Raw genomic sequence first — 23,627 nt, forward strand, 5'->3', positions numbered from 1 at the left:
AAGTTTATCACTTTGAAAGGCTAATTGATCATTAGAAAACCCTTTTCAATTATGTTATCACAGCAGAAAACTGCTAGAACATCAGCATTTATGGGTTCGATTACAGGCTCAAAATGGCTAGAAAAATGGAACTTTCGTCTGAAACTCATCCATCTATTCTTGTTCTGAGATATGAAGGTTATTCCATGTGAGAAAATGCCAAGAAACTGAAGATCTCGTACAACGCTGTGTACTACTCCCTTCACAGAACAGCGCAAACTGGCCCTAACCAGAATATAAAAAGGAGTGGGAGGCCCCGGTGCACAACTGAGCAAGAGGACAAGTACCTTAGAATGTCTAATTTGAGAAACTGACGCCTCCCAAGTCCTCAACTGGCAACTTCATTAAATAGTCCCCGCAAAACACCTGGTTTTATATTTTATATGACACACACACTGACACACCCACTCACTGACACACACACCCACTCACTGACACACACACCCACACACTGAGACACACACACCCACACACTGAGACACACACACCCACTCATGCATATACACACACACTCATGCATATACACACACACACACACACACACACACTCAAGATGATAGAAATGACATGACCTTATTGTTAAAATAATAAAAATGAGGTTTGTCATGAGACCAGCAGACATGACGAGACACACAATAACATGTATTCAGTGTCTGTGCTAAAGGCCTGTTTAAATTCCCTGGGCGGTGTTCTAATATACTCAATGGCGTAAATTGAACTATTTGCATACATTTTCTTGGTAAGAGGCCTGCGTCCAGGGCAAGATTTCAGTTGAAGTGGATGAACTATAGGTCATCTTTAAACTATATCCTACTAAAACCATTGAAAGAAACATGTACACTTTTTTTGTGTATGTTTAATTTTCTTGGAAACGAGAATCAATACAAAAAGAATCGCTATGGTAAAATCAGAAGATATATTACAGGGATATAGCTACAGCATTGAAATGTTGCAAAAAAAACATACAAAGAGAAATCTAAACGCCTTCACACAAAAAACTCAACTGAAAGATTTTGCAAGGGGTTGATCTGGAACATAGTGGTTCTAGCACAGTGGCTTGGGGGAAGAATTATGTGGTGACACAATACAACCTAGAAATGTGTACAGTCTTCTACTATAGAAGGCCACTGAGGTTTTTGTGAAGGCAATACCCGTGAAGTGGGAAATGTGTGACTTTGGTTCTAAAAAAAAGTACTTTGTTGGACAATTCTAGGGTGTTTGTTGGACAATTCAGGCTAAAGCATAATCCTATTGGTAGTACCATTATATAGCAAACATAATGGTCTGAGAAATAATATGGTAACAAAACAAAAAACTTAAGCAATTAAACAATGGCAGCATTCCCATTACTTGAGATCTCTTGGAAGAAGCGATAAGCACATGACAAGCAGCAAGAATGGCAGTCTGAAAAAGTTGACAACATTCACGATATGTCTACTGAAATTGAAATATGTAGCTTGTGGAAATTTCTGAAAAGTGGGTCATGGTATCGCTGTGTGTCTCCTCAAAAGAGACAACTCATATGTCATTCATTTCTATTTACATAAAATATTTACAGCATAGTCATAATTAATCATAATCGCTCTGTTTATAAAATATATACCACAGTAAAAAAAATGGTATTTACAAAGTCAGTGACTGGCATCACTATAAAGCGTTCGGTCTGAAGTCGGTTCAATGGTAGAGAGGATGGTCTGTCTTTGTCCTGTTGGCTCGGCCAATAGAGTCTCTCGCAGGGCAGTGCTTAATAAAGGGTTGAAATCGGCAGGCAGTTTGATTGGGCAGACCTTGCCATTTGGTGGCCCGAACATTTTTAAAAAATGTCTGCACTCTCTTCATAACTCCATGAGAGTGACCTGGAACTGACTGCTCATGGCTTCAGAGATCTCTATGAGGAACGCTGAGTGGTTGCTGTAGTGTTCAATGATGTTGTCATCCATATTGACGAAAATCCTGAAAGACAACAGACAAAGAACAGATGAATGTCTTGTACCACACCTTTATATAACAGGCTACATGTTACGTCAATTACCTCTTTGCTGCTGTCTGGCTGAGAATTTTTTTTAGTCATGAAACAAAAGAGTGAGTGGCCTCCAATTCCCTCAACACTGCAAACAATTAATCAGGCCAGACTCCTTTTCCCAGATGGCAACCTGGCTTTACGGTAAGTAAAGCTTTGTTGCTAATCAAGCAATCTGTCTGCTCACGCTACCCGGAGGGAAGGGACTGATTGAAGACTATAAGCAGAAGGAGAATGTTACAGAACCTGTTGGGTTCTCCATGTAATGTCAGCACACAGCAGGGCGGAGTAACAGAAGAACCACATGGCATTCAGGGTGACAGTCCCCCTCTAATCTTCTCCGTCAAGTCAGCTTCAACAAATGACTGCCTCGCAACATGTTAGCGTCACATCCGTTCATTGACATGGATTCTGGTGTGAAGACTACAGGCCTACTTTACTACTAGGGGTATGTCTCAAGCTGAGGGAAATGTTGTCACCCATACATCGAAGGACTTTACGTTTACTGGAAAATCAGAATAGTATATAAATCCCTTTGAAAGACTATGGCTCAAGCATTGAACACACAATGGACGCCATTATTTCATTTCATGGTTCACATGTTGACAATGGGGATACCAGCTCTCCCTCAAAGGTTCGTCCCATTCAATTGCATCCACCTCACAACCACATGTTTGCACAATAAGGTGGCTCCCTCCGCCTTAATCAAAACCCTTGTCCATCAGAGTAGCTACCTCTTTTCACTCAACGAAACAGACCAAAACACTTCCTGGTGTAGCTACGGGGATGGGTAGATCAGATTAGAGAAACATAAATATTGTCAAGTAAAACAATCACCTGACTCATCCATCTTTCCGTCCTGTTTCTTTCTCTCTATTGGAAGATTATCACATTCCAGCCGACATAGAGCTAGCTAGCTCACCTAGCCAGTCTGTCAACTTTGGTTGGTTTCCTTACTGAGGACATTACAGTAAAATAGAAGGATGTGTTGCAAAAGGAAATAGTGAAACGGTAGTGTACTGGGAAAGATGGGTTAGTCTGTGGACATCCTGAGGTTGGATTAAGAGTGTTCTGTATATGAGATTGAAAATAGTAGCAGAAGAAGACTGTCCGTTAGGTTACTCCATTCAGGGGAGGGGTGGTAGGGTTGGGTGAACATTTTTAAATAGGGGGATTAGAAACTAAGCTAACAATTAGTTTGATAGAACCCAGAATACATCTGCAATATTGAAACTCATCCACTAAATTAAAAAGTTGTACAAAATTAAACAACAAAAAAAATTGCCACGTGTCCCTTTTTAATAGCCGGGCAATGGTACATGGCACATGACACACACATGGCACATGGTACACACATGGTACACACATGGTACATGGCACACACATGGCACATGGCACACACACGGCACACACATGGCACATGGCACACACATGGTACACACATGGTACATGGCACACACATGGCACATGGCACACACATGGTACATACATGGTACACACATGGCACATTGCACACACATGGCGCATGGCACACACATGGCACATTGCACACACATGGCACGCACATGGTACATGGAACATGGCACATGGAACATGGCACACACATGGCACATGGCAGCACATGGCACACACATGGCACACGGCACATGGCACACACATGGCACATGGTACACACATGGCACATGACACACACAACATGGAACATGGCACATGGCACACACATGGCACATGGAACACACATGGCACACATTTCAGCAAATAAACGTGCGCTTCACATAAATGCTGGGTATAAATGTAATTGTTTATGAGGATACTCTGAATCACCATGAATTGTGTGTGAGGTTTAATGTTTGATATGTCACATTAGATCATTCAGTAATGACTCCAAAAAAAAGTCTCATCCATTTTTATCGGCAGTAAGAAACTGCTAGCCATTGGCTGCTAACAGCTGAGAACGACGAGCAATAAAACAGTTAACAACTTCGGGAGGACAGACCCTCTGAAATCGTCCCATTGCCCATCTGGTGGCTAAAGTAAGAACTGCTGAAAATTCCCAGTCAAATAGGATAATTATTATTCTATTATATATATATTTGTTTTTTTAAATAGAGACAATCTAAGTCAATAGAAATGTGAAGCAATGTGTAAATGATAACACATTTGTGCAGGAAATTAAGAAATGTATTAAAATGCTGGAAGAGAATGCTGGAATTAAACAATTAATAAGATCCTGTCTCTAACAAGTGCCTGTTGTGTTCAGTGATTTAAGCAAATAAGATCCTGTCTCTAACAAGTGCCTGTTGTGTTCAGTGATTTAAGCAAATAAGATCCTGTCTCTAACAAGTGCCTGTTGTGTTCAGTGATTTAAGCAAATAAGATCCTGTCTCTAACAAGTGCCTGTTGTGTTCAGTGATTTAAGCAAATAAGATCCTGTCTCTAACAAGTGCCTGTTGTGTTCAGTGATTTAAGCAAATAAGATCCTGTCTCTAACAAGTGCCTGTTGTGTTCAGTGATTTAAGCAAATAAGATCCTGTCTCTAACAAGTGCCTGTTGTGTTCAGTGATTTAAGCAAATAAGATCCTGTCTCTAACAAGTGCCTGTTGTGTTCAGTGATTTAAGCAAATAAGATCCTGTCTCTAACAAGTGCCTGTTGTGTTCAGTGATTTAAGCAAATAAGATCCTGTCTCTAACAAGTGCCTGTTGTGTTCAGTGATTTAAGCAAATAAGATCCTGTCTCTAACAAGTGCCTGTTGTGTTCAGTGATTTAAGCAAATAAGAACTTGGGCTATTAATGAATGTTTTACGGTAAGTAGTATATCCTGCTGTGCATCTACTTAATCAAATCCAATACATTTCCCTTCAATTTACTGTAACTTGCTAATGCTACTTGGGAATAGCATTGCTAATTATATAGCATAGCTAATGCTAACACTTGTTCCTCCTTGATGTAAAAAGAAAAGGCCTCAGAAAGTAATTTACCCTCTTTTGCATTTCTTGTATATTTTCCCAATGGAGTCCTCTTGCATGCCATACTTTTCAGAAATCTGAGAAAGGAACAAAGGAAAGATTAGTATCACCGTCAACTCTACAATATTCTCTCATGCTTGAACGATGAGATGCTTGGACGATGACGAAGTTGGGTAAGGAACAAGTATTAAGAGTGTACTACTTACCGCTTGTCTCAGGCCTTTCAGAGTTGGGGTGTTGAGCATGAGAGCATCGAACACCTCCTCGGACTCTGTTCTCACGTACAAGAGTACTGCAAAACAGGACAACAGAATACGTCAGCTTGTTTACCAGACCAGGAGAAAACAGGACAACAGAATACGTCAGCTTGTTTACCAGACCAGGAGAAAACAGGACAACAGAATACGTCAGCTTGTTTACCAGACCAGGAGAAAACAGGACAACAGAATACGTCAGCTTGTTTACCAGACCAGGAGAAAACAGGACAACAGAATACGTCAGCTTGTTTACCAGACCAGGAGAAAACAGGACAACAGAATACGTCAGCTTGTTTACCAGACCAGGAGAAAACAGGACAACAGAATACGTCAGCTTGTTTACCAGACCAGGAGAAAACAGGACAACAGAATACGTCAGCTTGTTTACCAGACCAGGAGAAAACAGGACAACAGAATAAGTCAGCTTGTTTACCAGACCAGGAGAAAACAGAACAGAACAGTGCTGTGTATTCATTGAAGCCAGGATTACCTCCCAAAATTGTAAAAAAAAAAAAATGTTTACATTGAATAATGTATCTTTCTTCTCTCTGTGTTTCATAATTTTCCTTCAATTTGCTAGAGGCTGAATGTATCTCACCGGAGAAAGCATCCAAGTGAGCGAAACAGCGCCCCTCTGTGTCTGTATGTATAGCCCATCTATCTGATGCTTTCTGGTCAAAAAGAGTATGATATTCTTCCCGCCCGTAGCATTGAATGCAAGGAACCCAGTGAACATTTGACCTCCCTATGAAATAATAGCTAATCAGCGTAGAGCTAAACTGAGTGAGCTCAACTGTGAATGGTCCTGGCACACCAAAAATGTTTTTCAAGTGAAGCCATTTTGGATTTGGCTTCATGCCAGTCCATGCATAAAAAACAAACAAATGTCACTGACTGAGAACTTGAATTGTTGCATCTCGTTGTGTTTTTGTCCTCCAGTGGCTAGCTAGCTGGCTAAAATTGTCCCCTTTCCTAAGTTAGCCATGGATGGAGATAGGGACTTGGACTTTTGGTTTGACTTAATTCTCCATACTGACCAATGAATATAACAGCCATTCTGATTTAACTTTAAATTCATACATTTTGCCCCTGACCTGAGAGGATGGAAGTTCAACATGTAGCTAGATGTAGTAGGCTACTGTTAACTAGTGTGGTCATCATTGCCAATGAAAGGAAGTTAGGCTAGCGAGCAAGCATTTTAACCAGTTAGCCCAGGACAACAAAAATAAAATAAAAACGTGTACTGTATGACAGTCATATATGCTTTCGTCAACATGAAAGAGAGGAGGATGGCATACGCACACACACAAATCAGAACCATGGACAGCCACATATTTATACTGAACAAAAATATAAACACAACATGTAAAGGGTTGGTCTCGTGTTTCATGAGACCTAGCTTCATACTCGTCGCCAAACCCACTGGCTACAGGTCATCTACAAGTCTCTGCTAGGTAAAGCCCCGCCTTATCTCAGCTCACTGGTCACCATAGCAGCACCCACTCGTAGCACGCGCACCAGCAGGTATATCTCACTGGTCACCCCCAAAGCCAATTCATCCTTTGGTTGTCTTTCCTTCCAGTTCTCTGCTAACCATGACTGGAACGAATTGCAGAAATCTCTGAAGCTGGAGACTCACATCTCCTTCACTAGCTTTAAGCACCAGCTGTCAGAGCAGTTTACAGATCACTGCACCTGTCCTTAGCCCATCTGTAAATATCTACCTACCTCAACCCCATACTGGTATTTATTTATTTATTTTGCTCCTTTGCACCCCAGTATCTCTACCTGCACATTCATCTTCTGCCGATCTACCATTCCAGTGTTTAATTGCTATATTGTAATTACTTCGCCACCATGGCCTATTTATTTCCTTAACTTACCTCATTTGCACTCACTGTATATAGACTTTGTTTTCTTTTGTTCTACTGTTTTATTGACTGTATGTTTTGTTTATTTCATGTGTAACTCTGTGTTGTTGTATGTGTCGAATTGCTACGCTTTATCTTGGTCAGGTCGCAGTTGCAAATGAGAACTTGTTCTCAACTAGCCTACCTGGTTAAATAAAGGTGAAATAAATAAAAAATGAGCTGAAATAAAAGATCCCAGAAATGTTCAATTTGCACAAAAAGCTTCATTCTCTCAAATTTTGTGTACAGATTTGTTTACATCCCTGTTAGTGAGCATTTCTCCTTTGCCAAAATAATCCATCCATGGGACAACAGAATAGGCTGTTTACCAGACCGGGAACACAGTAGCGCTGTCTGTATATTTGCTTTGGGTTTGGGCCACTTTCATTTCAATTCAGGAAGTGCGCTGTATTTTCAATTCAAGAATTTAACTTTTCTATTTACCTTTCTGTTGCTCCTCCAATCTGGCCTGCTTGCTTGGTGGTGGGCTACCACTGCTCTGGTCCACTCTATCAGGGTAAAGTCTCTTCAGAGAGGTCCTTTCAACCTCTTCCAGTGTTGTGGGAGGTGCCTACACAGAGAACAATCAGTTACAGTTCCTCTATAGAATTTGATTGCTTAATTTCCCATCCCAGCCATTTTATGGCTGGAACAGTCATAAATAGGAATGTTATTATCACTGCTAAAGAGGTCTCCCATGACCCTGAAGGGATGCAGATGCAGAGAGATAAAAGGTTCCAGACCAGAAGTCTGCCTATCTAAACTATCAGAGACTTAACTCTGTGTTGTTGTTTTTTGTCGCACTGCTTTGCTTTATCTTGGCCAGGTCGCAGTTGTAAATGAGAACTTGTTCTCAACTGGCCTACCTGGTTATATAAAGGTGAAATAAAATAATATCAAAGTTTCACAACCTGTCAGTGAGTCACATTTTGTATTGTATATAAGACAGAACATTTTCAGACTATTTTTTATCCCGATAACGTTCATTTGTTTGGGGATTTTTCGGTTCTCTCCCCTCTTAAGAAACTGGGATTTTCTAAGACATATTTTCTTTGACAGATGGAATGATTTATGGGACTCAGCTAAGTCTTGTAAATCATCCTACCCTCAGAGCTCAGAAAAGCAAATGACCCCCTTCACCTTTATCCTAAATTAGGGAACATCTCTCCCTAGCTTCCTCTCTTAAAGCAGTGAAAATGTCTGTACTGTCAAGTAAGTATGGGAGCATTAACACTTGGTAGAAGACTGAGCACACACACTCCCCCTCCCCACTCCCTAAAGCCCAGACTGTGGGAACTAAATGCCTGTCAGAACAGGAGCCCTTACCACCTCCACTGGCTTGTGTCAACAACACTGAAAAGTGGGGGGCTCGGTGAGTGTGTCTGCCAGGTGTATGTGTGTCTGCCAGGTGTAGGTGTGTCTGCCAGGTGTGAGTGTGTCTGCCAGGTATATGTGTGTCTGCCAGGTGTGTGTGTCTGCCAGGTGTATGTGTCTGCCAGGTGTATGTGTGTCTGCCAGGTGTATATGTGCATGTCAGTCTGCAAGGTGTATGTCAGTCTGCCAGGTGTATGTGTGTCTGCCAGGTGTGTGTGTGTCTGCCAGGTGTATGTGTGTCTGCCAGGTGTATGTGTGTCTCTGCCAGGTGTATGTGTGTCTGCCAGGTGTATGTGTGTCTGCCAGGTGTGTGTGTGTCTGCCAGGTGTATGTGAGTCTGCCAGGTGTATGTGAGTCTGCCAGGTGTATGTGTGTCTGTCAGGTGTGAGTGTCTGCCAGGTGTATGTGTGTCTGCCTCTTTGTGTAGGTTGCTGCAGGTTATCCCGTGTGTCAGTCACACTAGACTTGAGTTTCGAGTCGAGGAATCTGAATAGCCCACCAATTAGATTGTCTGAGCTTGGCATCTGCCTCTCCTCACTTTCCCTGATACTCTCGCTTATCCCAACCCACTTTTCCCACAAACTTATTTTCCCACACCATCCCCCTCCCCCTCCCCCTTGTGTGTGCCAGAGCCTTGAGCTACAGTCCCGGGATAGCAGGGAACATGACTCAACTCACTGTTGTGGTGGTGAACTCCAAGATCCCTCAATCCCAAAGAAAGATAAAGAAGGGTGGAGTAGATGAGGGAGGAGGGAGACCTACCAGGCCACAGCGCTGCATGTTGGAGAGGTGCATCTCTGGGATGAAGAGGACGGGGTTGGTGACGTGGTCCTCCAGGGTTTTGAAGAAGGTGCTGTCACTTCCCATGGAGCTGGACACTACTGACTTGATGGCTGAGGAGGGAGAGGAGAACACTGGGTTAGAGTGAGCATTATAGAATCGCCTGTTAAATGAAGACCTAAAGGTCTTGTTTTCCCCGGTTGCTTTTTAGTCTATGAGTAGGGTTTACCTGAGTCTGGGAGACTGTCTCTATGACATTGTAATGCTTGTGAGTCTGAATTATCCTATTTAAAAGGTAGAACAGGTACTGAATAATAACACTTCATACAAGTGGGGATAAATCCAAAAATGCCAATTTGGTTAGAAACGCATGGGTTCTTAAATGACAATCACAGACTGAAAATGCAGGATGTATTTCCTGCTTGTCTGTTTCACTGGATTTAGTCAGACTATTTCAACCATGTAATGGAGTGGAGATGGACTTGTGAAGGCCAAGCCTCATGATAAAAAAACTTGATCCCAACCTGTAATTAAATGACTTATTTGCATATTCTAACATGCTGACCACACCGCTTGTGTTTCTTGCACGAGTGTTGCAAAAATACATGTACATGTTATTCAATAATAGAATCCAAACTGCACACACGCCCGTGCGACAACGAACCTCTACGTAGCCAGGCCCTAAAATAGAACTTGGTTTTATTTTTGCCACTTGAGGCGCTGCAAGTCCCACCTCTCTCATTTTCTCATTGGTTTTTAGGAGGTCCACACTCCAGTGCAGTTGGTTGTAGTAAAGCACCTTAAAGTTGGTTGCCAACCGCCATATAAAGTCCACAGAAGACGACTGAAGGAGAAGAGATTACTAGAAACACATTTTGACCCTTTTACCTGTGGATTAATTAATTAATTCAGTAGAGTAGAGAACAGACGATTTTGTGTGGCTCAAAATTCTACAAAGATCCAGGAAACAAAAGGACTTTGAGCATTTCATGTAAAATATGTTTATATCCCAGGACAAATTAGCTAGCAACAGCTAGCAACAGCTAGCAACAGCTAGCGAGCTAATTGTCCATGAATGTTATATGTGTTTCGACCTGGACCAAAATTAATGTTGTTGGTTCAGAGTTATTTTTGATATTTCATCCTGCGTGTCCTGATCGCGTCTGGTGTGGATGAACAACATCAACATGTGCGCAATGGCGCGCGTGGGCGCATGCACATGCCCGTCATAGACAGCATGTTTGACACCGTTAGATGTCTCCTGGGGTTTACATCTGTCATTGGGTTAGTGTTTGTGTGCGGATGTCGCTTGTTATTATTTTTCTAATAAGACAGTGTCTGAAGAAGTCTTACTTTTAGAGTCGATGACAGTTTTGCCCCTCCTCTTGCTCCTCTTCCTGTCCTCATCCCTCATCTTCCTCTCTGCACCCTGAGGAGAAAGACCCAGACACACATGGTCACAACTCTTCTCTGACAATTTTATTCCTCATTTTACTAACCAGTCAGCCATTCAACAATGTGTTTATTAGAGAAGAAGCAGCAATAAAATAATACATCTGATTTTATGTCATGGTTGACCTAGCCTGACTAGCAATGTAGTCCGGTCACACCGCTCCACCTCATCACATTGAGATACAGTGGGTTAGAGGGACAACAGTGATGACGGAACACTCATTCACCAGCTGCTAAACCAGTTTGTTTGGCTTGTGTGTCAATGAGCGGCCCGACACATTATCACTCCACTGTGTCAAAACAGCTAGTGGTAACGGATGACACATCCCAAAAGGTGGATAGATTGAAAAGATTATACATGGCCATAGGGGCATTTGACGACAACTATCAGATTTCAAGCCAACAATGGGATCAATGACTAGGTCTGTCAGACGTAGGTTCAACTTATGAACCAGACATCTCTGAGATTAAATCATCTGTTTTCATCACCTGCACAGCTTTAGGTCATAAACTAGAGATACAGTAACTGTATAGGACTTAGTACCAAACCTTGGGGGATGCCACTAAATATATATTGTAAAGCATACAGTGCATTCGGAAAGCATTCAGACCCCTTGACTTTTTCCACATTTTGTTATGTAGCCTTATTCTAAAATTAATTATTTAGTTTTCCTCATCAATCTACACACAATGCCCCATAAAAACAAGTTTAGACATTTTTGCAAATGCATTAAAAAAACTGAAATATCACATTTACATAAGTATTCAGGCCATTTACTCAGTACTTTGTTGAAGCACCTTTGGCAGCGATCACAGCCATTTTCAGGTCTCTCCAGAGATGTTCGATTGGGTTTTTCAAGTCCGGCCTCTGGCTGGGCCACTCAGAGACTTGTCCCGAAGCCACTCCTGCGTTGTCTTGGCTGTGTGCTTAGGATTATTGTCCTGTTGGAAGGTGAACCTTCATCCCAGTCTGAGGTCCTGAGCAGTTTTTCATCAAGGATCTCTCTGTACTTTGCTCCATTCATCTTTCCCTTGATCCTGACTAGTCTCCCAGTCCCTGCCGCAGAAAAACATCCCCACAGCATGATGCTGCCACCACCATTTTTCACCATAGGGATGGTGCCAGGTTTCCTCTTGACGTGATGCTTGGCATTCAGGCCAAAGAGTTCAATCTTGGTTTCATCAAACCAGAGAATCACCTAAAGGACTCTCACGGTCTGGGAGTGGCCAGACTGTGCCTTTTGACAAACTCCAAGTGGGCTGTCATGTGCCTTTTACTGAGGAGTGGCTTCCGTCAGGCCACTCTACTATAAAGCCCTGATTGATGGAGTATTGCAGAGATGTGGTAGAAACATCTTAAGGATGATCAATGGAAACAAGATGCACCTGAGCTCAATTTCCAGTCTCATAAAAAAGGGTCTGAATATTTATGTAAATAAGGTATGTTTTTTAAATATATTTGCAAACATTTCTAGAAACCTTTTTCCGCTTTGTCATTATGGGGTATTGTGTGTAGATTGTTGAGAAAAAAATTTATGTACGTAACAAAGTGGAAACAGGTAAAGGGGTCTGAATACTTTCCGAATGCACTGCACATTACACATCTATAAGCCCTTAGAAAAAATGACATTTGAGATAGAGATCTTTACTGACCTTATCACAGAAGATTTTGACCTGGACAGCAGCTCTGTGGATGAGGCGGTTGGTGCCGGTGCTGAAATCGTAGGTGTCGATCTGGAGGTTGAGAGGAAGCCCCTTCACCCCCTTCTGAGAGGAGAAGTCTGTACTCAGAGAGTTAATGCCAATGTACACCTGGAGAGAGGAGAGAGGAGAATAGGGGTAAACATGATATCAGACAAGAAAACATACAGTATTAATACTGGTTTCAAAGAAACTAATAAAGATTACACATCACGGGCACAACACCTCTCCCCTATGTTACCTACTTTTTGTGTGCGTGTACTGACATGTATGTGTAACCGATTGATACACACGCAAACTACATGTTAATGTATTTTGTCCGTTATGTGTCGGACCCCAGTACGACCAGCTGTCGCTAATAGAGATCCTGATCAAGTTTTTAAAAATGTGAGGACTTTCTAGAACTGTTATGGTGCCCTTTAAAAAAAAAAAAAGGTCCTTGAGTGGTATTGAGAACCTTGAAAAATCATGAAACCATTTACGCAATTCGCAATTGCTTCACTAATGTTCTATTCAATGTTATATAACGAGAAGTGACAAAGAGAGGTCGCGTGAGTGTGGGCGGCTGGCTGCCCTTTCACCAATGAGGTGCGACTGAGAGAAAATAAAAAAGATTGAGTGACAAGCATAGACACATCTCTGATCAGGAAGAAGTGTGGAGACAGAAAAAGCTTAACAAATCAAAAACTAGGAATCTATGGACACGTGTTGTGATGACACCGTTTTGGCTTGGCAACTCTCCAATCTAAAGCGTACGGCCGTTCAGTGTAACAGAAAAGCTTTGAATGTTTCCACTATGGCTGTGTCTTGGTAAGGTTTCAGGATATAAGAGGCCCTGATTTTAACAGACTTGTTCTGGGTAAAATTAGATGAATTAGTATATCACTGGTTGTGACAACAGGTGCCTTCAGTGTTGAAATGAGCTTTACTCTCTCATTCCTTCCAACCTGTCCTTTCCTTTCTCCCTCTCCCCCTCTCTCTCTCCGTACTCCCTCTCTCCGTACTCCCTCTCTCCGTACTCCCTCTCTCCGTACTCCCTCTCTCCTTACTCCCTCTCCCTCTCTCCACCTGCAGGGAGTTTCACTGCCTCACCCCTATGGGCGTGAGCAGATTGCAGTAAGCGCTCTCGACGTGTCGCTCTTGCCTTGTGGTGACAGGCGCCCCGGGGCGGCCGCATGCCAGGGATTCCTCCCCTCCCAACCCTCAGCGCTCCCTCATTGCCCCATTTCAGCTCAACGGATAGCGTGGCTAGATAAATAATAGGGCTGTTCCTAGCACTGTGACTTTATCTGTGTGTGTGTGTCAGTGTGTGTGTGTGTGTCAGTGTGTGTGTGTCAGCGTGTGTGCGTCAGCGTGTGTGTGTATCAGCGTGTGTGCGTGTGTGTGTGTGTCAGTGTGTGTGTGTGTGTCAGCGTGTGTGTGTCAGCGTGTGTGTGTCAGCGTGTGTGCGCGTGTGTGTGTGTCAGCGTGTGTGTGTGTGTCAGTGTGTGTGTGTCAGAGTGTGTTTTTCCAGTTTCCTGGCTGCGCTTACCTTCCCTTCCTCGTTGGGGTTCCAAATGAAAGACAGAGCATTGAAGGCCACCTCTTCCACATGGCTGATGCCACTGAACACCTCTTTGTAGTCAGCTAGAAGACAGATAGAAAGATATTGATATAAGGAAAATAAAGTGGTTATCTGCTCTGACAAGATCCAGGCTTATGAAAGAAACCAGATTGTGGTTTTCTGTTCTGAGTAGATACAGGCTTACGAAAAGAAGCAACAACTACGAATAAAACCTTCCAGTCATTGACATGTGTTGTTTTAAATGTAGAGCTAAGGCAAATTCCTGTTGCTGATCCTATGCATGTGTTTATGTGTACATGGTAAAGGTTGTATACCGATGTCAATGACCCTCTGCTTAACGGTCGGCTGCCTTGCGTGCCAGTGATTCCAGCACCTCAGCTGGATCTCTGCACTCTTATCATTCTCAAACACCGCCATGACCACCGTCTGGAGAAAGAGAGAGAGAGAGAGAGAGAGAGAGAGAGAGAGGGGCCATCAGACAAGGTACATTTTGTGTAGGTTGTGTGCATCGCCAACTCCGAGAAAGGCAAACTACTGGGCACGTTTCATTCGCAAAGGCTTATGTTTTCTCTTTTCACCAGAGAAAAGAGAGAGGGCTGTCACGCAGACCTTTAGCTCCTCCCCCTGTTCTCCCTCTCGGCCTGACTAACTGGCTGACACGCATTGGGTTTGGCCCCGCCAGACGAAATATGTGTTGGCCCCGAACACTGAGCCTGGCGTAACTCCAAAACCAAAATCACTCATCACAAGAAGAGAGAACAACGTTCCCACCCTGCTCCGTCTACCATGACAGTCAACAATGGTGAGGAGAGGGGGGCTTTTGAAGGAACATACTTTTACTGGGGTTGTGTCAAATAGAACATCCTCTGGTGAGAGGAACTGTCCTCTTGGGTGATGTCATCAAAGCTCGACTCACCTTGACTTTGTTGGAGGACGGGCTGTCCACCCCCTGTAGGGAGATAGGGTAGAACTGGCCCTTGTTGAGGTAAACCATGGGCAGCTGGGATGATTTGTGCTGGGTGGCTTGAGGGGCTCCCAAAACGAACTGGAAATCATTCCTGGAGACAGAATGTTAACGGTCAGCATTATGTTTAGCCATTTGAATATTACTGCCATTGCTTTGCGAGTTATACACAGCTCGATGATATTCATTACCTTTAGCCTTATTAAATTAGCATTTTCGATACTTGGGCGTAGCTCAGCACAGGTGTTCTAATTTGATTTGATTCCCAGGGCACATAGCTACCTGTATCTCTCTGGAGGGGAGTTGGTGTAGGAGTCAGAGTACACTGGACTGGGCTGCTTGGTAAAGGGATCACTGTAGGGTAGAGCCTGCTTCAGAGGAACACAAGAAAAAACTAATGAGGAGATGGAATGTGAAAAAGAAAGGGAGAGAGAGGAAAACTAGAAGGGGAGAAGTTGCCAGAGATTAAAATGTACAAATAAACAAGATGGCTGCTCTGGTTAGAACCGTAAGCTTACCTCAGCGGTGGCCTCAGGGAAGGCTGTCTCTGTGGGCCACTTCTGGGAGAGCAGGGAGTCAAACATGTTGTTGATGGCCTGCTTGTCGTAGGTGTCGGCGCTGGAGTTTTGAGGGACAGAGGGAGGGCAGAGGGACGACAGCTTGCTGTTGAGGTCCAGCGCCTCCTGGGGGTGGCTGGAAGAAACGTTGATGATGTTGGTAGGCGTCTCCAGGGAGACCAGCTCGGGGAGGAGCCACTCAGTGTCCTGGGTTGGGGGGGGTTTTTAGATACAATACCAATCCAATTAGCCACTCCTTTGATTGACACTCAATTAAATAATGGAGATGTTTGATTAACAAAACTCTTCCGAGAAACACTGATTGTCAATGGAGCTGCCCTTCCTTCAAAAACAAAAATCCAGCTCTTTTATACAGTAGCCTGTACAGCAGCACACATACACACAGTTCCCGACATAAAATGTGTTAAAGTCAATAAGAATGAATAAAGCCAGTGTAGTTCTCAGAGTCCACTGAGCACACATTGCTACTGAAAGTGAACTAAAGAAAGCTGGGTGGGAACTGTTTACCGCCTAATCCCAATATTTCTTCCCCTCTTTCTTTATTTGAGTTTTGTCTAAAAGGGACTGACTGCCGTGTTTGACGGGACAACAGTGCGGCCACCGACGGCCATTTTTCAACCCAGACAAAAGAGAGGGTGAGAGAGACGGAGAGCTGGGGCTGCTTCTCCTCCTTTGTGAGTCAGAGACAGTGTTGTTCAGGGGTGGCAAGAGGAGGAGTACCACAGCCCATAATCCCTTGGGGTTCTGTTTGACAGGGGGATTAGCCACAAGCTCACCCAACTCTGACCTTGCCAAAGCCTTGCCCTTTTTCTGCAGCTTGACTCCATGACATAGGAACTCCCACTACCACCCGGGTTCCACTTAAAAAAATCCCTTTACCATCCGATCTTCCCCATACCACTTTAGTGTCTGCCTCTACGGTTTGATTGACAGGTGAAATTATCTTGGCCTTTAACCTGATCGCTCAATCAAGTCCATACTCTTGGTAGTGTAAACAATTGTTTAGATATCATCTTTTTTTTTTTTTTTAGAGGGGTGGATCAGCTAAATATTGCGGAAAGAATATTGGTTCCATCAATGTAATTGTCTGCATCATTTCCAATCCCCCATATATTTTTGGGGTAGATATGTATATCCATATCCATACACACATGCATACATATACACATATATACATACACATACCTATATAGACATACATATACACATACCTATATAGACATACATATATAGACATACATATATACATATATACATACACATACCTATATAGACATACATATACACATATATACATACACATACCTATATAGACATACATATACACATATATACATACACATACCTATATAGACATACATATACACATATCCATACCTATATAGACATACATATACACATATATACATACACATACCTATATAGACATACATATACACATATATACATACACATACCTATATAGACATATATACATACACATACCTATATAGACATACATATACACATATTTACATACACATACCTATATAGACATACATATACACATATATACATACACTTACCTATATAGACATACATATACACATACCTATATAGACATGCATACACACATATATACATACACATACCTATATAGACATACATATACACATACCTATATAGACATGCATACACACATATATACATACACATACCTATATAGACATACATATACACATATATACATACACATACCTATATAGACATGCATACACACATATATACATACACTACCTATATAGACATACATATACACATATATACATACACTACCTATATAGACATACATATACACATATATACATACACATACCTATATAGACATACATACACACATATATACACACTTACCTATATAGACATGCATACACACATATATACATACACATACCTATATAGACATACATATACACATACCTATATAGACATGCATACACACATATATACATACACATACCTATATAGACATACATATACACATATATACATACACATACCTATATAGACATGCATACACACATATATACATACACTTACCTATATAGACATACATATACACATACCTATATAGACATACATACTTTTTTAAAGAATATACCTTTATTATTATTCCCCGCAAACCCTTCCGCCGATCCCCCAATTGGAGTAAACTAATAAACACTTCGGCTTTTACCTTCAATTTCCACATCTTAATACACATTTTACAGACACAGTCTATTTTACAATAGTTATATTTTGTTTGTTTTTAGTCCTTCCTCTATATCTGATGTCCATCCAATTTGATTTCTATTTGTAACTGTGCTATTTCACAAACGTTCTGAATCTATATACATTTTACAGACCCCGTATGTTCTACATGTTTTATCTTGTTATTAGTCCCTTCAGCTCCATTCAACCTCTCCCATCGATCTCTTAACATCATCCAGTCCCACCCTTCAGCTCCACTCAACCCCTCCCATCTGTCTCTTAACATCATCCAGTCCCACTCTTCAGCTCCACTCAACCTCTCCCATCTGTCTCTCAACATCATCCAGTCCCACCCTTCAGCTCCATCAACCTCTCCCATCTGTCTCTCAACATCATCCAGTCCCACCCTTCAGCTCCACTCAACCTCTCCCATCTGTCTCTCAACATCATCCAGTCCCACCCTTCAGCTCCACTCAACCCCTCCCATCTGTCTCTTAACATCATCCAGTCCCACTCTTCAGCTCCACTCAACCTCTCCCATCTGTCTCTCAACATCATCCAGTCCCACCCTTCAGCTCCACTCAACCTCTCCCATCTGTCTCTCAACATCATCCAGTCCCACCCTTCAGCTCCACTCAACCCCTCCCATCTATCTCTCAACATCATCCAGTCCCACCCTTCAGCTCCACTCAACCCCTCCCATCTGTCTCTCAACATCATCCATTTTGGATTTCTATTTGCCATATATTTTCCAGATATCAATCTTACCTCTCTGGCTTGTACATACTGCTGCCTCGGCTGCATGCAACCATTTTCTGTTCTTTGGGTGTCTGTGAACATGAGAGACAACAGTGAGTTGTTTCTGTACAACACATACAAAGGAGACAGGTTGAACTTAAAACGGGTGGTATAACACACACACACACACACACACACACACACTACCTTGCACTGGTCGTAGGTGAGTAGGCTGTCTGTGTAGGCCCAGGAGTCCATGATGAGGTTACTGTAACACTGGTAGTTGAAACTCTCGTTCTGAAGGACCAATCCCAGAGTCCTGCAGCACACAGACCAGGAGAAACATGAATAAAGTCACATGATTTTTTAAAAAAGGCTTCACATTCTGAATAATACATTAGAGTGAAGGAGGTAGCACTTTTTTTGGCATGTTTTAGCTATGGGAAGTGCCTCTGCCTATGCGTATGTTAACTTTTGTAGTAGAAATGCAAGACTTAATGCTGTGAGTGTCTGCATGCTAATAACAACCTTAAGCACTGCACATACTTGCCCCTGGGCTAGGAGGACGGTTTCGATTGCAAAACCACAGATCTTAATAAGATATTTGCTGCTCACTGCGTACAGTAGATACCAGAGAAGCTCAACATACTAGGGGCCAAGAGCTCACCCACACACAAGTATGCCTTGCATAATAACCTCAAAATAATTATGTTCACTAGAACTCAATCACGTTATCAGTTACCTCAGAACAGTATTATGTTTTTTTTTTTTTTTAATGAAAAGAAATAACATTTTTTGTTATAAGCCTTTTCCCTCTAGGGGGCCATAGGGTCGTAGTGACTTCTTAACTACAAAGGTTAGGATCCGAGCTGTCTGCGGTCTGGAAGGCTCTGGGTAGCCAACAGTCCAGACACAAAACATGGGATTTAGGGAAGGATCAGTAACTCCTTAGGATAAACAGAAAGAAAATTGGGATTTGTTTTTTTGGGGGGGATTTCCTGGCTACTGAGGATGGAGTAAGCTTCCTGTAAGTTGACCTGGAGTGGCCAGTGTGCAAACAGAGAAGGTTTACCTATGAGCTACCACATAATGTGCTGACAACAAAAGGAAGACTTCAGGCATTGACATCCTACGGTGTTTGACCAGGAGTGAGAGAATCACAATAAGGGCGTATTAGCAGAAAATAATGTTGTATTATCACTGTCCTTCCACACCTCTTAAGATTCCTATACAATTGTTTACTAAAAAATGCCTTCTCTCAAAACTACAGCCCACCACTGCAAAGACTGACAACAGACACCTGTTGTAAGATACACCTGTCTCTCCCCTCTACAGACACTCACCTGCCTCTCCCCTCTACAGACACTCACCTGCCTCTCCCCTCTACAGACACTCACCTGCCTCTCCCCTCTACAGACACTCACCTGCCTCTCCCCTCTACAGACACTCACCTGTCTCCCCTCTACAGACACTCACCTGCCTCTCCCCTCTACAGACACTCACCTGCCTCTCCCCTCTACAGACACTCACCTGTCTGCCTCTCCCTCTACAGACACTCACCTGCCTCTCCCCTCTACAGACACTCACCTGCCTCTCCCCTCTACAGACACTCACCTGCCTCTCCCCTCTACACCTGCCTCTCCCCTCTACAGACACTCACCTGCCTCTCCCCTCTACAGACACTCACCTGCCTCTCCCCTCTACAGACACTCACCTGCCTCTCCCTCTACAGACACTCACCTGTCTCTCCCCTCTACAGACACTCACCTGCCTCTCCCCTCTACAGACACTCACCTGCCTCTCCCCTCTACAGACACTCACCTGTCCTTTCCACTCACCTGTCTCTCCCCTCTACAGACACTCACCTGTCTCTTTCACCTGTCTCTCCCCTCTACAGACACTCACCTGTCTCTCCCCTCTACAGACACTCACCTGTCTCTCCCCTCTACAGACACTCACCTGTCTCTCCCCTCTACAGACACTCACCTGTCTCTCCCCTCTACAGACACTCACCTGTCTCTCCCCTCTACAGACACTCACCTGTCTCTCCCCTCTACAGACACTCACCTGCCTCAGTGTACATTAACACCACAACATTCCATTAGCTACTCTTCCCCTTACAAAAAAAGGTGCCATTTTGAAACTGCAGTAAAAGTGCAGTAACTGCAGTCGACTGTGGTATTTTGGACACAGTAATTGCAGTATAACTGCATTGTACTGCAGTTATACTGCAAAATTATTGCAGTAAAAAAGAAATATTTGCTGCAAACTACAGTTATCCTGTACTCTGACTGCAATCTTTTTGCGTAAGGGCCTTTCTCTAAATACTGCTCAATACAAATGTTACAATAGAGAATCTCTGTCTCGAGTTTCACCACTACATTATGTAATTCAACGCATTCTCCAAGACATTCAGGAGGCGGGTACCAGTTTCCCTCTCCCCCATTGTGTGTTGTACCCCTTAGGTTAGTGTCAACACTGTCTATGACAGGCCAGTTTAAACCACGAGTCCCTATAAATACACAACATAGCAGTGGGACATCGAAAGTGTGTGTGTGTGTGTATGTGTGTGTGTATGTGTGTGTGTGTGTATATCAAGTTCTCCACGAAATTTACTTTTAGTAAAAACACACACCTTTCACATGATGGTCTCATTGCACAACATAGAGAAACAGAGGTAGAGAAGAGGGGGCCCTGCATTTCTCCTCCCCTCTCTCTCAGAAAGTGAAGGTAACTCTTACTGTTCAACAAAAGATGATGAATGGACAAGTCAGCACTTGCATCATAATCTATTCTGGCCCTCAGCAGAAAATAAAAGGTAGACTGTTGCAGAACCAAAAGCAGCTACAGCCAAAAGAGCCTTACATCAATCCAACCAAAAGATGCACTTATGTCACGTTCATGCAGTAGTCGTAGAAAACAAAAGGTGATCCGGAGTTTCCCACTAGGAGAAACAATCAATAGGAAGCTCTACGCAAATAACTTACTTACATTTTAACCCGGAGGTTCCGAGTTTCCGATAGCACGTGAATGTGGCAATAAAATATTAGACTGTCTAATACAATTGGTTGCATTTTACCTTAGCAGGTATACACCACAAGACAAGTCCAAACTCATTTCCCTTAAGGAACACATTCTAGCCCCAGAACACCCCCCTATAAACCCTTTAAAACATAGCATGTCATCAGAGAACCATGTAAAGAAGTTGTCAACTTACTCAATCTCTTTGGTCATGACTCCTTTCCAAGACAGCAGAGTTTAGGTTCCTCTGGGTATAGACTCCTCTAGTGGGTGTGGGTGTTGTCTGTCTTAGCAGAGAGAGTGAGCCTGTTTTGAATCCTGTCCTCACCAGCTCCCCACATTTATTTCATGCTGACAGGTAGCTTCCCTCACTCGCGCCTGATTGGCCGAGGGCTCCGGAGACAGGTGCCTGATAGGACAGGTGTAGAGGGGTTAACTGTTTCAGTGCTGATGAAACACAGGTGTGAGTGGCGGGTACTTAGCAGGACAATCCTGGGAGATGTTTCACACATCCTATTAGGAGTTAAAGAAAAGAGATTGGTTTCTCCAGGCTGTCAAATGATTCTTATTGAAAGTGAGAAAACAAATAGTTTTTTTCAGGAACTATGCTTTGAAATAGCAATAGAATTCAGTATCGTTATACTGTTGAGAAAAAATGTACTGGTGCCATGGTGCCCTTATTTGACTGGATCAGTGTTTGCAATTGTTTTTGACTAAACTATTTGATGGGAGTAGTTGAGAGTAGTAGATATTTGGATACTTTATATTTGGATAGGATTTGAAAGGATTTGTTTCATTGCATATTGAATGATCCACAAGAGCAACATAATTAAGATGATCATATCTGGTCCTTCTAAAGAAACAAAGACCATACCATAATTTCAAGTTGATATACCGGTACGTCCATGTTCATTTATTTTATGAGCATGAGTTCTTTCTGCTGTTTAAATTTTTTTTTAAATTATAGTAGGATTTTTTTAGGGTTTGGATTTTACATTTCAATATAGATAAAACTGAAATATGTAATCTTTCAAATATGTGAAAATTCACAATTCTCAAAGTGCAATACATCTTTAAATACTTCCCATTTTAATATGGAACATCATATACATGGTTTATTTTATATATTGTATTTCTGTATGGGATCTGCCCATATAGCAGAAACCAAACTATGGAGATGGTAAGACATACATTACTTCCTCCTTTCACAATAAGTTATGAATTGAGTCACCCACAGGATGCCGTGTTATTTTAAGGATCTTCTCCAATTGTTACAAGGATAAGGCTCTTCCAGGCAAACTTCTTCCACCCACCTTCCTTCCCTTTTACAGAACCAAGAAGGAGGATATTTACATCTGGGCCCAGATTCACAAAACAAGTCTTATGCAAAAACTTAAGAAGCTAAAAACTAAGTTTATAGGATAGTTCATAAATGCAATTCCTCAACAATATCATAAGATTTTATGATTTTCTTACAAACGTTTAAAATATTGTCTTATTATTAATCTTGAAATGTGTGTCGCTAGGAAATCAATTTAGCTAGCTATCTAGCTGGCAATGGCAATCATCTTTCAGATTAAGTTTGTGTGAATTAAACATGTTAGATTGCTTATTCTCTCCATGCCCAGAGTTTAAGATGAGGGTTTAGCCATCTTGGAATTAAGAACAAATCCAATAACTTTATTTTCAAAATTCAAATTTCTTCTTCACTTTTTTGCTTAAGGAGAAACATAAGAAATATCGCAATAACATTTCCAACAACCTTTTTAGCAACTTTGCTTAACTTTCTTCACAAGTCTATAGTTGTATGTATTTGGGCCCTGTATCTAGTGTAGGAGTGCTGATGTAGGATCAGTTTAGCCTTTTAGATCACAGTGAATATGATTATACGTACAGGAGGGAACTGATCATAGATCAGCGCTGAGCTTGCCTAGCATGTGCTACATGTTTTAAATTTTTTAACCAGGTGTATCCTGTACAATAAAAATGAAGTTCTTGTATTATATATATATATTACAGTACCAGTCAAAAGT

At 42.2% G+C, this 23,627-nt stretch overlaps 1 protein-coding gene across 2 annotated transcripts; it reads right to left on the reverse strand.

Annotated features, from left to right (window-relative positions):
- Positions 1–877: 877 nt before the first annotated feature.
- Positions 878–21,934, reverse strand: LOC112238127 (grainyhead-like protein 3 homolog). Of its 2 annotated transcripts, none has more exons than XM_024406717.2 (15): positions 21,791–21,934; positions 18,781–18,892; positions 18,604–18,665; positions 15,547–15,792; positions 15,311–15,396; positions 14,981–15,122; positions 14,379–14,490; positions 14,032–14,126; positions 12,453–12,611; positions 10,701–10,776; positions 9,330–9,460; positions 7,638–7,764; positions 5,233–5,318; positions 5,039–5,103; positions 878–1,992 (listed from the first exon to the last, which is right to left on the reverse strand). In XM_024406717.2, the coding sequence occupies exons 3-15, from the start codon at positions 18,637–18,639 to the stop codon at positions 1,875–1,877; spliced, it is 1,479 nt and encodes a 492-aa protein (XP_024262485.2). In that variant the 5' UTR covers positions 18,640–18,665; positions 18,781–18,892; positions 21,791–21,934; the 3' UTR covers positions 878–1,874. The 2 variants fall into 2 exon arrangements, with proteins under 2 accessions (XP_024262485.2, XP_024262484.2); XM_024406716.2 differs by having other exon boundaries at positions 15,311–15,399.
- Between the last annotated feature and the right edge of the window lie 1,693 nt (positions 21,935–23,627).

This window comes from Oncorhynchus tshawytscha, linkage group LG11, assembly GCF_018296145.1.
Source record: "Oncorhynchus tshawytscha isolate Ot180627B linkage group LG11, Otsh_v2.0, whole genome shotgun sequence".
Lineage (NCBI taxonomy): Eukaryota > Metazoa > Chordata > Actinopteri > Salmoniformes > Salmonidae > Oncorhynchus > Oncorhynchus tshawytscha.

What these genes read in the sequence shown, in the direction of transcription:
- LOC112238127 (XM_024406716.2), bottom strand. Translation starts at nt 18,639, where the DNA reads ATGCAGCCGAGGCAGCAGTATGTACAAGCCAGAGAG. An exon ending in GCAGAGGGTCATTGACATCG is followed by an intron (nt 14,127 to 14,378) that starts GTATACAACCTT and finishes TCTGTCTTCTAG; the next exon opens with CTGACTACAAAGAGGTGTTC. An exon ending in TACAAGAAATGCAAAAGAGG is followed by an intron (nt 1,993 to 5,038) that starts GTAAATTACTTT and finishes GTTGTCTTTCAG; the next exon opens with GATTTTCGTCAATATGGATG.